Consider the following 15,684-nt stretch of genomic DNA (forward strand, 5'->3'; position numbering starts at 1 on the left):
TGGAAGTACAAATATGTTACAGATGGCAGACAATAAGACAGAAACAAGACTCTATGATAAAATCAGAATCAGAATCAGAATCAGAATTACTTAAATAATCCCCAGGGGGAAATTGCTTTTTGTTACACACAGCTCCAAAAAGAATAAGAATAAGAATACACTTCAAACACAAAGTAAAATATAAATATAAATATATAAAAGTATGAATTAAAAAAAAGATGTATTAAAAATTATTATTACAAATTATTACACAGAGGTAAATTACTGCACCATGTGAGTCCAGAGTCTTATAATAATAATAATAACAATAATACCACTACTAATAATACTAATAATAATACTACTAATAAAAATATATAACATGCACAATCATAGTAAGGCGCTGTACTATATAATACCAATAATACTACTACCACCAACAATAACACATAACAACATGCACACTCAGAGTGAGGCGCATAAAAGAACATACATTTAAACAGTGGTGGGCCATCAGGGCCAGCAAGGCCTTCTCTGCTGGCCTAAACTCAGAATCACTGATTTACGTTTTAATATTTTCCCATTAATCTTTTTAGATTATTCCTAATAGTCTATGCTCTTCATTTCATAGCATGTCGCTGGGCTGGGGTGCTTCCAGCAGTGTATGTCTATATTAGAGCTTTTATCCAATCATATTTCAGCCATCATGTGTTGCTAGGGTCAAAGAAATCTGCCCTGAGGCCTTCAGAATCAAAAGTGCAGCTTAAAATACATCGCAATGAAACTGTTTCTTCAACCAATCAGATTTCGAGTTGGTGACCCCAGGGCCTTCTAGCAGGCGAACGATGACGTCAGTATTTTCACGTCCTCTGATTGGCTGGTTAGAGAGCTTTGCCAAAGCTAGCGATTCTTATCTGTAGCGACCTGCACGAGCTAAAACTTTATCATAATCGTAAGTATTAATAGCAGTTTTTTTTAACCCACAATGGCTGACGGAGGAGAAGATGTTAATTTGGTCACAGATCTACTTAGAAATCCATTTTCAAGGCGGACTTTCCAAGAAAAGCTGGACATTTTGAGGAAATGCCGGCCCACCCGGAAGCTAGCGAGCCTGTCCCAGCCGGGAAAAGGGTTAGTCCGCCACTTTCAGGTCAGCAACTACGAGCGGTACCCTCGGCTTACAGGCTCAGAGGAGCAAATTGTATTGCTGGGAATGTCTGGTATTGGCAACTGAACGACTCTGTGTTTGGAGCCGAGTCGGTGGTTAGAGTGTCTGATGTATATGGAGCAGGTGCACAGCAGCGCAGCTGTGGCTGCAGTGAAAGGAGACTTGTTGAATTCTTGTAATTGGGTTTCTTGCTTTAGTGAAGACATTCATTCTCCAGCATGAGATACCGGTCTGCGATGCAACGTCCTGTTAGACTGCCTTTCTGTATAATATTGATGGTTTCTATAGCCGTGGCGTCATAATGATGGTATTAAGAGGTGGTTTGGTTCAGGTAGGATGCCACTGAAGGCCCAGGTGTAAAATTAACGGCCCGCCACTGCATTTAAACATCATCAGGGATCTTTTTTTTAATGTTTATTGTTGACTTTGTGCTCAAGGCAAAAAGGGGTTAAATATTAGAAAATCGATTATCAATGTACACACAGTATCAACAATCCTACATTGCACAAAGCATAATTCGTCCTGACCACTTGTCCCTTCATAAGGTAGTTGAACTGTGTAGGGCTCACAGTGTTTAATGATACATCCCGCACTGTCAGTGTCTCTTTCTGGTCGCAAGTTAAAGGAGACTGTCTGTATGCTAAACTGAAACGACAGGCAGGACTCGCTTAGCCTAGCTTAGCTTAGCTTAGTTTATCTTAGCTTAGCTTAGCTTAGCTTAGCTTAGCTCAGCTTAGCTTAGCTTAGTGTAAACTAGAAACAGCTAGCCTGGCTCTGTCCAAAGCGGGGGCATAGTCAAAATACAATACAGTTCAAGTACCCCCCAATACTCAGAAAATACCCTCCTTCCCCCTGATAATACACTGATTTCGACTTTTTTTATGCTTTAACAATGTGCCTAAAATTTGGCACCTGTCTACATAAATTTCCACCACAACCGTGAACCTCAACCTCAGCCAGTTCTTGATATAGTTTTACAAATTAAAATGAATTTGAGACACTTATTCACAGGTGCGGGTCCTAGAGAGATATTACACAAGCAAACATGGATGCTGCCATGGGCGGTCAGATGTCCATTGTTACAGTTTTACACGCTCAAAATCAACTAACATTTGTGACACTCTCCTGCAGGTGTGTGCGCCCAGACACCTGAAGAGATATATGTGAAGGCAGGTGAGATGGTGGCGCTGCAGTGCCCTTATTACAATGATGGTGATGCTGAAGTGATGTGGACCAGCCACGCCGCCCAGGAGACGGATCTGACCAACATGTCATCAGCTGAGCAGAGGCAGACGGGTGTGCTGGTTCACGGGAGGACCCTGGTGATTCTCAGTGCCTCTGCAAAGCATCAGGGGAATTACTCCTGTTTTCTGGGGTAACGTACAAACATTCCCAACTTGATACACAGTAGATAATAGAGGTGTGTAAGCACATTATACTCCTTAAGAATCACTTTGACTAGAAGATTCCATCAAGTGAAAAGTACCATAATTTTCTCATAGATTTCCCTTCATAGACTTCTTTTTGCAGCCAGCAGTCGCCCCCTGCTGGCCACAAGAAAGAATGCACATTTAAGGCACATTGCATTGGCTTCACTTTGCAGACCCTGAGCTATGCTTACAATAACAATGCTAACATGCTGATGTTTAGCACAACATTCCCAACTTGGTAATGTTCAGCAGGTAATGTTCACCATAGAAATTTGGCTTAATGGCATACTAACATAGCACTAAACATAAAGTATAGCTGAGGCTTATGGGAATGTCATTAGTTTTGCAGACATTTACTCATGAACCAAAGTGAACAAATAGAAAAATTGTGCCTGTGCTAGATGGAAAGTAAGTGATTACAATTCATCCTGTGGGGGACATGACTGTCTGTATCAAACTGAGGTTTCACTCAAAACCAAAAGTTGAAAAAGATCAACAAAGTCATCAGGATTCATCGTCTGAGAGCCATGAATGTCTGTACAAAATTAGCCAAAATTTGTGGCGGACCAACCAATGCTGCTATCCGTAGAGTGATGCCATTAGCGTGATTTAAAAAAGGGCTCTTCTGCAGAGCTTTATCTTTCCATCCATGTGCTTTTTGGTGCGATTTGGTTCTTTGCAGCATGAAACCTTGTCAGCCAAAAACCAAATACCATTATAGTTGCACTGTTGTGCTGCGGTGATGGCGGACATGTTCAGATAACACCAAATAAGATAAGATACGACCAAATAATACCAAAACTACCAAAACGGGCTAAGAGGAAAATTTGTATAACGGAAACTGATACTTAAAGCCACTTCTACTTTGACAGTCAGAGCCTCTGCATGTTGTAAATCAAAATTTGTAACTTTCCTATTAACTTTTTCTTCGATGACATGACAGGAACGTCAGCAGCCAGTCCTGGTTCAGGCTGACGGTATACACAACACAGACCAGAGACATTGAAGAGAGCACCACGTACTCTGCAACATGTTTTGCACAGCATGCCTGCACGCTGAATTGCCCTGAAGTCAATATCCCTCCTGTAAATACTCCGAATATTACCAGCAACGGCATTATATGGCACAAGGTATGTAAACAGCAGATTTTTTGAATGTAAATGAAATTTAGCTGTGAAATAAGAAACTGCAACACTCATCATCACTCATCACCAGAAAGGAGAGTCGTTGCTAAAAGACAGTTACTTCTCAAGCGTGGAGAAGAGTGACGGCGGTGTCTACACCTGTACCAGATCTTACCTGTATCACAGTCAAATATATAACATGACCATCACGGTGCTACTTGTTGTCCATCCAAGCAGTAAGAAAAATACTTTTTGGATATGTTTATTGTCATAGACATTAATATGTTCTTTTTTTTTAAGTTAAGTGTTACATGTTTGTCCCTTCTGATGCACAGAAAAATCTGAGAAGCCGGTGATACTTTCACCGCGCCAAAATGATGTGTTTTATGTAGATGTGGGTGAGTTATTGTCTAGATGCACACACACTTTGCTTTAGCTTTAAACTGAACTAATTATAACGCTTGTTTAAACTGTCTTTTTCCTAGGCTCAACAGTGGTGATTGATTGTAAAGCTGTTATGGATTCATACTTTGATGAGGTGTTCTGGTTAAGTTTGAAATCATTTGTGGAAACAAACGACAGCTTACCAGTTTTCTACAATTCAACATGGTGAACTTTTGACACAGATCTACCAGCTCTTGCAGCTGAGAAGTGCAAATGTTATACATGGCCACGTAGACAGTCACCACAACTATAGTTATAGCTAACAGTTTTCCTTTGTCCTTTGCAGGAAAATTCATATGGACAGAATAATGATGACGGCATCTCTAGTCTTCAGAAAAGTGTCAGAGGAGGATCTATCAAAACATTACACCTGTAAACTGGAATCTGTATCTGTCCCCTCAAGCTTTGTCACCATAACCCTGGCCAAAAAAGGTGAAAGAAAAGAACAACAAACAACCGGTAAATAGAGCTTTCACTTCACTATTGTTGTAATTGTTGTATATGGTTTCTTTCAACAGAATTGCATTCCATTTACATCATGTCATAAAGCTCGAACCAGTTCAGCGCATCGTTGCTCAACACAATGAAGCTACAGCCAAGTCAAGCATGACTCTGCAAAGATAAATGTATTATTAATATTTGCTGTCTTCAAATGGGTTTTGCGGGTGTGGTTTGTTATAACATTGTAGCCTACATGGGAGATCGTGGGGTCCAAGTGTTCAAATGAGCAATAATCTTTAGGTGTATGTGTCCTTTATGTCCCTTTATGTCTTCTTCAGTCTCCCTCTCCCTGGCTCTCACCATTGTGATCACTTTGGTGGTGATTGTTGCAATAGTTGTTGTTTGCGTGAAATTGAAAATGGACATCGCTCTTGTCCTGCGAGACACTCTTCATTGCTACCGCAGCACCTCAGGTATGATCGAACGTTTTTTTGGCTTTTTCTGTTTCGAATAACTTTTGCTCTAACAGGTACGTATTTTCCCCCAAATTGTCCAAATCCAACCACTACTACTATCCGACTCTACCTCCACCAGTATGCGACAGCAGTGACGAAGCCGTTCTTTGTTCTTGTTTGCTCAGATGGAAAAGGCTATGATGCCTTTTTAGTGTATTACAAGAGCGACACGGACACAGGACTACATGAAGATGACAGAAAATGGCTGCAGAGTGTCTTGGAGGAGAGATTTGGTTACAGCCTCTGTCGCTATGATCGAGATGTCTTACGAGGGAACGGTACGTATTGAGGAAACTATCTAAAAGTCCTAATGAAGTAATGTATAATCGGTATGGTATTGTATTCCTAATAATGAAAGTATTAGTGCAACATATTGACCTGAATATCAAAAATACAATTTTCTCCATCGGTTGAGTTTGAATAAAATAATTTTATTATAATGAGTTTTGTATAATCTGAACTCTGGTTGGTTACAGCTGTAGCGGATGCAGTGTTAGACTGCATAGAACAGAGCCGGACAGTGGTTTTGGTCCCCACCTCTCCAGATCCTGGCCTAGAGTCTGGCCTGCTGGGCCACATCCATGCAGCCCTTGTGGAGCAGCAGACTCGCTTGATTTTAATCAGAAGTGAGACGACAGAAGTGTCGAGATCAGGTTCGTTACCAAAGGCCTTACAGCTTCTCAGCGAGGCTGCAGACACTGTTACATGGAAAGGCGTGAGCTCAGTACCGCTCTCGTCCTCCTTCTGGAAGCAGCTGCGGTATTACCTACCTGCCCCACAGCATGCACCAAAAATAAGGCTGTTGCCTTATACGACTGACCCATAACTGTCAGGTTGGATATATCTTATCACCGTTATCAATTGATGACATAATTATGTATGTAATCAAGTCACACTGTACGATGGCTGACAGCTTTTATGTTCTTTGTAACAGAGAATTCACATTTAAAGAGTAACTTCAAACCCAAGTGTCACCCTGACACCACCCACTGCATAAGCGAAGTTTCACGGATGTGGGCGTCTATGAGGTTTTTTAAAAATATATAAACATGATTATGTAGATAGGTTCTAGGTCTGTCTCAGCACTGGCCTCGATTTAAAATTGTATTTTCAACCCATATGTCAATTTTTATATATTGTTTTCTATTACGTCTTATAACTTGTGTTTTTACTCATCCTTCAAGAGTTCATTAATTTATCCATTGTTTTAATCATATGTAGGTTTCACAATCGTTGTAGATACTGCTCTCTCTCTCATGATGCTCGCCATCCTGTCTCGCACATCATTAAATGTAACGCCATGGGGGTGTCGTGGTGCTCTGCCCACACCTTTTTTTTCGTCTTTCACATCGACAATTTTATACCTAGTAACTGTTATCAACTAATTCATGACAGTGCAAACTCGAAACAATGCAGTCTGAACAAACGTAATGTTGTGTGTCAGAAATGTGTTTTTTCTGCAATCCTAAACCGATAATCACCTCACGCTGCTTCAGATGTATTCTGCAATTTAAACCATAACCCACTGTATTATTTCCAGTGCTTTAGGTTCAATGTACTTACTGCTGAAAAAGTCCTAATATTCCATTAATGTATATAAATATAACTTACTCAATGGAGCCACTTGCACATGAGTAATTTTACTTTTGATACTTTAAGCAGGCTACATTTTGCTGATAACTTCTGAAGTTTTACTTGAGAACGTTTTTTGAATGCAGCACATTTACTTGTATTTATTTATTTGTTTCTTTATGTATTTATTTATCTATGCTACAGACTTAACCTCTTAAGACCCGAGCTCTTGTTTGATATGCATTTTTTTATTTCTCCTTGCTATTTGGGCTTATTGGACCCTGATAAGTATAAAACCTAAGCATCATCTTTTTTTACATGGTGTAGTTTTAGAGAAAAATTATGTCCACATATGTGGACAATCGGTCTTAATTTCCAGAAAACACAATATAGTCACCTTTGTGCAAAACTCTTTATTTCCACCCTGAACATAGCAGTTTTTTTTTTTCCTGACTGCTTTTGCATGTATTTATAACACATACAAAACATATTTTGAACATGTTTTGAAAATCACGGTGCAAAAAAGCAATATGAAATATCAACAATTTTGCCCACATACATGTCCATACGGCCCCAGCTAAGCAGAATGAACTACTATGGTAATATAACCCAAAATGTGATGTCCACGCATGTGTACGCCAATTCTTTAGAGGTTAATAGCAATACCAAGTGTTATCTGATAACTCCCAATACTGCGTACATGCAACAGCAAGTTGCACGGATTTAAAAATGATCGGCATTCTTTTAATTATCCTCCTTTATCCCGAGAGTCACTTAATATGTCCCAACTTCTGCTCAGAGAAAGTGAAAATCTGCAGTCCTGCCAGGTGAACCCCCTGTCTCGAAGAATCAATTAGTCATCGTCATTTTGTTTCCTGTGGTTACATGAAACCTGCGTGGGTCCCGCAAATATTCGGGTTTTCCTGCGCGTTTCCAAAGCGCAGTGGCGCGTCGTTGATGCCTCACATCACTGTGGATGACTTTCACGAGTTGTTTCTTAGTCATTTAGGATGCAAGGGAAAAAATAAACATAACATACCAGTCCAAAAAAAAATATCGTTTACAATAATAAGAACAGGATAATGAAAGTAGTCGTTGGAGGGAGATTCAGATTTGGGAGGTGACTCTCGCAGTGACGCTGTACCTTAAGTTTCATTTTTCATCAACGCGCAACTCTTGATTTGACATGAAAGGGGAAACGCGCGTCTGTAATCCAGGAGAGCTGACTGTGGTGCAAGGACACTCTTGAATGCCTGGCGGGCGCTGCTGCAGGTTATCATGCTGGTGAAAGCGCTTCTGGTCCTTCTGTTTCATGCCTTTCTTTCATCAGGTAAGCGGAAAAACTCCGAGCGGCGTTCAAGGGAGAGAATTGAACGTTTTAAAGACGAGCTCGAATAGAGGAAGAAGAAATGGAGGAAAGAGGAAACCAGAGCAAAAAATGCAAAGTTGCATAGGCTAAAATTTGGGATAATTTAAAATACATTTAAACTAAATGCACAATCGACTTTAATTTGCGTGTAACAAGCGAGTGTGCATTGGATGTGGTGAAAGAAAGAAACGGATCTTTTAATAAGGTAAAAGCAATTCCACTGTGTAAAAGTACTCTGATACAAGTAAGAGTCTTGCATACTTCACTAAAGGTACATGTATAAGCATCAAAACATTCTTAGTAAGTACTTATATGGCCCATTTTAAAATAAGATATATTATATTATATTATAGATTAATGCATTGTTGCAGCTGGTAAAGATGGGGCTAATTTAATTTATAAACGATTTTGAAGTTTCTCCGGGGAACCTTAAACTATAATAATACATTAGCAATTAGTAACACAAGTTACGGAATAAATGTCATGGAGTAAAAAGTGCAAGATTTGCCTCTGAAATGTAATGCTCATGTGAAGTTGTCATCATAGATTATTACAGATTATGCAAATTGTGCATATACTAATGTTTTAAAAACACTTACGCATCATTTTCTGTCTTCCTCAAACTTCAATCACAAGAATACAAGATTCTGAGAAATCACAGTGTGGTCAAGAACCTCCCTGTGCTTTCGCAACAGTTGCATCCGCCAAGCTGATGCTGTTTCACAAATAACCCAGTAAATACCCAGTGCCACTATTACCAGTGTCAATGTTTGTTAAATGTGAAAGAAAATCTAGGTGATATACACAGTCAGCTTGCTTTAGATAACAAAGCTACATCCCTAATTAAAGAAACTGTCTGACTGGTTGATAGCAGTTAATTGTTCAATAACCCTTTCATACATGAATTATGATAACCTCAGTCATAACCTCAGTGTTTTTATTCATCTTTAGACATGAAAAACAAGGTTTGAACATTATTTTTTTTTTCAACCCATATTTTCTAAAGATATATTTACATGTCCAGTAGCTGAAATATAGCCAGTGATGCATGATGTACAATTCAGTGGACATGTGATTAATCATAATTTCCTCCCGATGTAAAATCAATACTTGGAAAATTTAGCAATTGCATGACTCCTTAGATGTTACTTAATGTCACCATATTTATATCTTACATGCAAGGGTTTCTTTTTACAGAAGGTTTGAACAGAAAAAAATAAGCAACTTGGTGTTTCTGGCTGTCTGTCGACCAACTTGGTTTCACTCTTTTTTTTTTTTTCCACTTGCAATGGCTCCCCACTGAGTAGCAGTGTATGAGATGATGCAGTAGCATCCACTGTAGTGGCTGATGTGCAACTATGCCATCAAAACTCAAGCATATACAAGAAAACAGCTTTTGAATAGCTGTAAATTGACCTCTATGCATGAAAGGGTTAAAAGAACCTTCAGTTCGATGCAAAAAAAGTTTGTTTTTTTCCAACTTCCACTCAGTCAATAGTTGCATTCAGTATTTGTGATGGATTATGTACACAGTATATTGATTGATTTAGGTTCACATAGAAAAAACTTATTTATTCAAATTCTGGAGGTGTTAAATTCAGAATGTGAATTAAAGCATTACACCAATAGATAACGCAGACAGCTATGTAGTGAACTCGTTACTATCTCCTCCCTCATCACTGAGAATGGGACACAAGCAAACATTGATGCTGCCATGGGCGGTCAGATGTCCATTGTTACAGTTTTACACGTTAAAAATCAACTAACATTTGTGACACTCTCCTGCAGGTGTGTGCGCCCAGACACCCGAAGAGATATATGTGAAGGCAGGTGAGATGGTGGCGCTGCAGTGCAATGATGGTGATGCTGAAGTGATGTGGACCAGCCACGCCGCCCAGGAGACGGATCTGACCAACATGTCATCAGCTGAGCAGAGGCAGACGGGTGTGCTGGTTCACGGGAGGACCCTGGTGATTCTCAGTGCCTCTGCAAAGCATCAGGGGAATTACTCCTGCTCTCAGAGGTAACAAAGCACGTTTTGTAAGATACATGTATGCTTTTATGTTTCATGTGTCAAGAGTGTACATGCAGTATGCTGCATGAGTATCTTGAGCACACGCCTTCTAGACAAAGTCGTCCTAAATCCAGGTAGCATTGTTGTGTGGTGTTTTGCAGATATCTGCATTAGATATCTGCTCTTCCTGGGATAACAAATAAAGACTTCTTTACTTTCGCATTCATAGTCAGTGATTTTGATTCAAGTGTAAACTATATTAACTTTTTCTTCAATGACATGACAGCAGCCAGTCCTGGTTCAGGCTGACAGTATACACAACACCGACCAGAGACATTGAAGAGAGCACCACGTACCCTGCAACATGTTTTGCACAGCATGCCTGCACGCTGAATTGCCCTGAAGTCAATATCCCTCCTGTAAATACTCCGAATATTACCAGCAACGGCATTATATGGCACAAGGTATGTAAACAGCAGAAGTCAGAATGAGACTTGGTTGTGAAGTAAGCAGCTGCAGAGATGTGGTCAGTTGATCTTTCTGATGAGGACGTGTGGCTGCACATTTTAACCCATTTGGTTTACAAATTTCAGCGTGTTTTGACATGATATCATCATTTCAACTTTATTTTCCATTTTGCAGAGAGGCCAGTCATATCCGAAACACGGTTATTTTGAGAAGGTGGAGGAGGAAGACCGTGGTTTCTACATCTGTACCAGATCTTACTTCACTTATGGTCAAATATATAACATGACTTTTACCAGGAAACTTGATGTCTATCCAAACAGTAAGAAAAAAAGCACTTTTTCTAATATTTTTAACTTCACAGACGTTCACATGCTCCAAAAAACTATTTTGATCATTTTTTTCCATTTTCTGCGCAGAAAAACCCCATAAGTCTGCAGTGATCACTTCACCACAGATGAATGATGTATTTGAGGTAGATCTGGGTGAGCTTGTGTGCATGCATACACACTTGGATACACACATAAGCATTTACTACCTTTTTAATCCACTGCTTTTAAATCTGGTGTAAAAACTTTTTTTTTTTTTTTCCCCCCCCAAGGCTCAACTGTGGTGATTCCTTGTAAAGCTGTTGATTGTTCAAAGTCTGATGCTCTGTCTTGGTTATTTGTGAAAGAGGACTCAAAGTTATCAGTTTTCTACAATTCTACACGGAAAACACTTCACACAGATGCACCAGCACTTACAGCTAAGTAAGGAAGTGCAAATGTACATGGCCAGTTAAGCACTCAATACAAAATTGTTTGTTTTTCTGAATCTTCCTATGTTGTTTCCTTGCCTTTCCTTTTCTTTCCAGTGAAAATAATAATGAAGAGATAACGGCATCTCTAGTCTTCCAAAAAGTGTCAGAGGAGGACCTGTCAAAAAACTACACCTGTAAACTGGAATCTCTATCTGACCGCTCACGCTTTGTCACCATCTCCTTGGCCAAAAAATGTATGTAGGATGGATGGATATATCCAATGTATGTTCAGCACCACGCTTTAAATCCTGTTCAATCATCTTCCCTAGCTTTGTTTTTTAATGGGGCTGCAACTAATTGTTATTTTCATTATTGCTTAACCTGTTTTTTTTAATAATTATCAGAAAAGTTTGAAATTTTTTTTCTCAATCAACTTGATCGACTTTCTTATCATTTAAGCATTATATGTGAGCCAGTTTTCATTCACACATTCAAGCAACTGTTGTCTGTTAGTCTACTACCATTAACGTTTAAATTACTCTTAGTGCTTGAATTATTATCTAATAAATGTGTTCTTTCCGTTTATTTCAGCTCGCCCCTCTTACGTTTCCCTGGTTCTTGGCAATGTCAGCATTGTGGTGGTGATGGTTTTTACGGTAGTTATTTATGTTAAGTTTAAAATTAACATCACTCTATTCCTAAGAGATACTCTTGGCTGCCATCGAAGGACCTCAGGTATTTTTTGTTTTAACCAACAACTTAAGAGGTACATATTCATGCTTTTTTTCTTTTACTACTACAGACAATGTGACAGCAGTTTCTTTTTGTTGTTTGCTCAGATGGAAAAAGCTACGATGCCTTTCTGATGTATTACAAGAACGACACAGATGCAGGACTAAATGAGCATGATAGAAAGTGGCTGAAGAGTATTTTGGAGGAGAGATTTGGTTACAGCCTCTGTCTTTATGATCGTGACATCTTACCAGGGAACGGTACGTATTTAAGATATACTTTGAGGAAACTCTATCTAAAAGTCCTTATGAAGTAATGTATAATCTGAACTCTGGTTGGTTACAGCTGTAGCGGACGCAGTGTTAGACTGCATAGAACAGAGCCGGACAGTGGTCTTGGTCCCCACCTCTCCAGATCCTGGCCTAGAGTCTGGCCTGCTGAGTGCCATCCATGCAGCCCTTGTGGAGCGTCAGACTCGCTTGGTTTTAATCAGAAGTGAGACGACGGAAGTGTCGAGATCAGGTTCATTACCAAAGGCCTTACAGCTTCTTGGAGAGGCAGGAAACTGTGTAACTTGGAAAGGCATAAGCTCCATGCCGCCCTCGTCCTCCTTCTGGAAGCAGTTGCGGTATTACCTACCTGCCCCGCAGCATGCACCAAAACTATGGCTGTTACCTCAGACAGTGTAGGGTGTTACCTCAGTTTATAACTTTAAACAATAAGAACATGTCAGACAAAGACATTTGTTGTCACACTGAAGATGGCCGTCAAGAGCCTTTATTCCGTATTCATAATACAGAATTCACATTGAACTTAATTCTCTTAATTCTGACATTTAACTATCGTGTGTTTAATTTTGTTTAACATCTCGTGAATTGCCGCTGATAGGCTTCCTTAGCTTCCTTTAGCATGACAACTGAAACAAGCAGCTCTCCCTGTCAGCTGCAAAATGTGAAATCTTCTAGTCATTGCATCTGTACATTGTTACTACTGACATATCCTGACATACTCTCATTACAATTGAATTGTTGCTTGTCATAGTGGCTCTTTAATTACAATCCCTGTTGTTTATTCCAGTGATGTAACTGGATTTTTTTTTTTTTTACTTATCATCATACATTTCATGCTCCAACAAGGTGTCTTTGTAATTTTTCTGTGGCAAACAAGTAAGCTCTGTTATCTCTTACACAACTGAATTACTATCTGTTCTGTCATGCTGCTCATTCATTTCCTCTGGCACTGCATTTACTTTACCATGAAATGTGCTACTGTGAAGACCCGAAGACTTATTATGTGTGAACTGTGTTTACAAAATGAATAAATAAATAAAAAATAATATTCTATATTTTTTGTATTGAAACCCATTGACAGTTATGAGCACACTACAGCCCAACAAAGACTTTTAGCACCTTTAAGATACATTTACTTGTTCACATTTAGCGGGTTGTTGGAGACCATAACAGAGCAAAATCCTACGTAAGTCCAATGGCAACTAGCCCTGAGCTAATGACAGGACAGCTGGTCGGGCCTCTGGTTAAACCACCAACCACTCCCACCATCTGTTCCACTCACCTGCTCCTGATCACTCATTCAGCCAGTATCTAAGCCTTCACCACTCAGTCACTCACTCACTCTCTTCAGCACTCATTTTCCAGACTGGTCGCCTGTCTCTGACCATCTCACCTAGTCTCTGTCCTGGTAATCACCACAACCTTCTGTCTCTGACCACGAGTTTTGTTTCTGTCCTTCCTGGATCCTGTTTGCTCGTGGCTCCCCAAGCTTCACCAGCTGGAGTCCTGGGGCCAAACACAAAAAGACCAGGTTGCTATTCCGAGCTGCATTCACCTGCTTACCAAGCGTAATAAAAGTGATTTTGAGTTTTTGCAGACGTGCTGTGTGCTGCATTTGGATCCTAAAGAGCCATAAAAGTGTAGTTGCTTCACAGCCTGATACTGATAAATAGCAACACTCGCATTTAATGGACTTCTTATACTTGATATAAAATGAATTTTTTTTTCCAAAACTTATTTTAACAAGATGTTATCAGCTTGTTTTGGTAGTTAAGGCAGCTTCATAGGTTCTATGTAGGAGATTCAGAACCACTAGATTTCATACTAGAGCACCAGCATCTCAGACCAAAACAAGCGTGTAGCCTGCAATGCTACCGGGGTTAGTGTAACTCTGTTTCTGTGTCATGTTGGTAAGCTAGGAAAGACACCGTGAACCTTTATGGAACTGTTTATTCTGACGAACAAGAAAACAGAACTTTCATGTTTTTACTGCCCGCTCCACATCCTCTCCCACAGGGGAATTGTACAAAAGGGGAGACCTGAAGGGAGCAAAAGGGATTTGTAGTAGGAACCACAGAATGAATGAAGGAGGAGGGGCGCCCAAAAATAAACTGATATCAGCAAGAGTTTGTGATTAGAACAGCAAGAGATAGTTGAACATGTGTTTTGGTTACATCAGCTCACCAAACGACTCATATGCACTGACAAGCGGCCGTCCTGGCGACCAAAACAAAGACCAGAAAAGCTCAAATTACAACATGAGTAGGGAGGCGTGACTTCATTCTCTGCCCAGGACGCCATTACTCCACTATATCTTTACAGTTGTTTACAGTTATGTTGATATTCTGAATGTCACACATTAGATCTCTAGTAAAAGTGTATTGACAGCATCTTGTTAGAAATTCATGTAAAACCAATGCTTCCTCACATGTTGTTGTCATGGTTACTAAGCTGACAATTGGCCATTTGTTCAGCAGTGTCCCCTTAACTGCTGCTGCTGCACCCGTCGAGCTTTACACTTTACATGTACATGTTATTAAAAACCTATTCAACCTGCGAATAGACACATAAATCGTACTGATTACTAGGGTTAGGGTTAGTAGGGTCATTGGATTCTGGTCCTGCTGGCCCTTCTAGGCTACGCTTCTCCCTGAAGGCCATGTACGTATGTCACAGGACAACCAGCCTTGGAACTGACTGCACGAGGTACCCTGCAGTTGGCCACCCGCCTCAGGCCTGCTCAGACTATCCTTCCAGGCTACGCTCCATTCAGCTGTGCATACAGACACAGTGAAGACACATGCTCTAACTGGGGTCGCCTATTACATTCAACACAATAATTTGGTTTCACATGGTGCGAATAACACGAACCCTTAATTATGTGTTATGACAAAAGCACCCATTTCTCAAACACACTTTAAACAAGTTGAATAACTGCTCCCAGAACTTCAGCTGTTTTAACAAAGAGCAGCAGGTTAATATGATATCACAAGTTAACACAACTTTTAGGTATGTATGTAACAGGCTTTACACTACACAGTACAGATACAGGAGAGAAGGTTTAGGTCTTAACCGTCACATGCAGGTTAGACCTATTTACCACAGCTTGTAGCAGCAATCGGTCTCTAAATTTACTCCTAGAAAACTTTGTTTTGTGTTTGTATCTCCCTTTAGAATTGCTTGCAGAATTTTATTTTAAAAAGCATGCCATGCACATATAGAATGCAGTCTAGTAGTTAAGTATTAAGCATTTCCTTTAGCTTATAATAAGTTATCATAAGTGTTTCCTTTCACAGCAAAGTAAAATGTTGAAGAAGTGTTCCTCTGCGGCTAACACCTTCCAGTGACACTACTGAGCAGGTTCCAGTGAAACCGTGTTGAAACTCAACAAAACAGGAA

General features: G+C 39.9%; 1 protein-coding gene across 1 annotated transcript in view; it reads left to right on the forward strand.

The window, feature by feature from the left end:
* Positions 1-13,275, forward strand: part of LOC139205453 (uncharacterized) — a 15,384-nt gene extending 2,109 nt beyond the window's left edge. The window contains exons 3-20 of the mRNA XM_070835680.1: positions 2,279-2,522; positions 3,521-3,707; positions 3,793-3,937; positions 4,037-4,099; positions 4,187-4,310; positions 4,432-4,604; positions 4,925-5,059; positions 5,227-5,379; positions 5,578-5,754; positions 9,831-10,065; positions 10,343-10,520; positions 10,699-10,843; positions 10,941-11,006; positions 11,123-11,273; positions 11,378-11,517; positions 11,855-11,998; positions 12,103-12,255; positions 12,341-13,275. Coding sequence (XP_070691781.1) covers positions 2,279-2,522; positions 3,521-3,707; positions 3,793-3,937; positions 4,037-4,099; positions 4,187-4,310; positions 4,432-4,604; positions 4,925-5,059; positions 5,227-5,379; positions 5,578-5,754; positions 9,831-10,065; positions 10,343-10,520; positions 10,699-10,843; positions 10,941-11,006; positions 11,123-11,273; positions 11,378-11,517; positions 11,855-11,998; positions 12,103-12,255; positions 12,341-12,684 — 2,957 coding nt within the window. The 3' untranslated portion in view covers positions 12,685-13,275. The remainder of the gene's footprint in view (positions 1-2,278; positions 2,523-3,520; positions 3,708-3,792; positions 3,938-4,036; positions 4,100-4,186; positions 4,311-4,431; positions 4,605-4,924; positions 5,060-5,226; positions 5,380-5,577; positions 5,755-9,830; positions 10,066-10,342; positions 10,521-10,698; positions 10,844-10,940; positions 11,007-11,122; positions 11,274-11,377; positions 11,518-11,854; positions 11,999-12,102; positions 12,256-12,340) is intronic.
* The last annotated feature ends 2,409 nt before the right edge of the window (positions 13,276-15,684 follow it).

Source organism: Pempheris klunzingeri, chromosome 1 (assembly GCF_042242105.1).
Source record: "Pempheris klunzingeri isolate RE-2024b chromosome 1, fPemKlu1.hap1, whole genome shotgun sequence".
NCBI classification, from domain to species: domain Eukaryota; kingdom Metazoa; phylum Chordata; class Actinopteri; order Acropomatiformes; family Pempheridae; genus Pempheris; species Pempheris klunzingeri.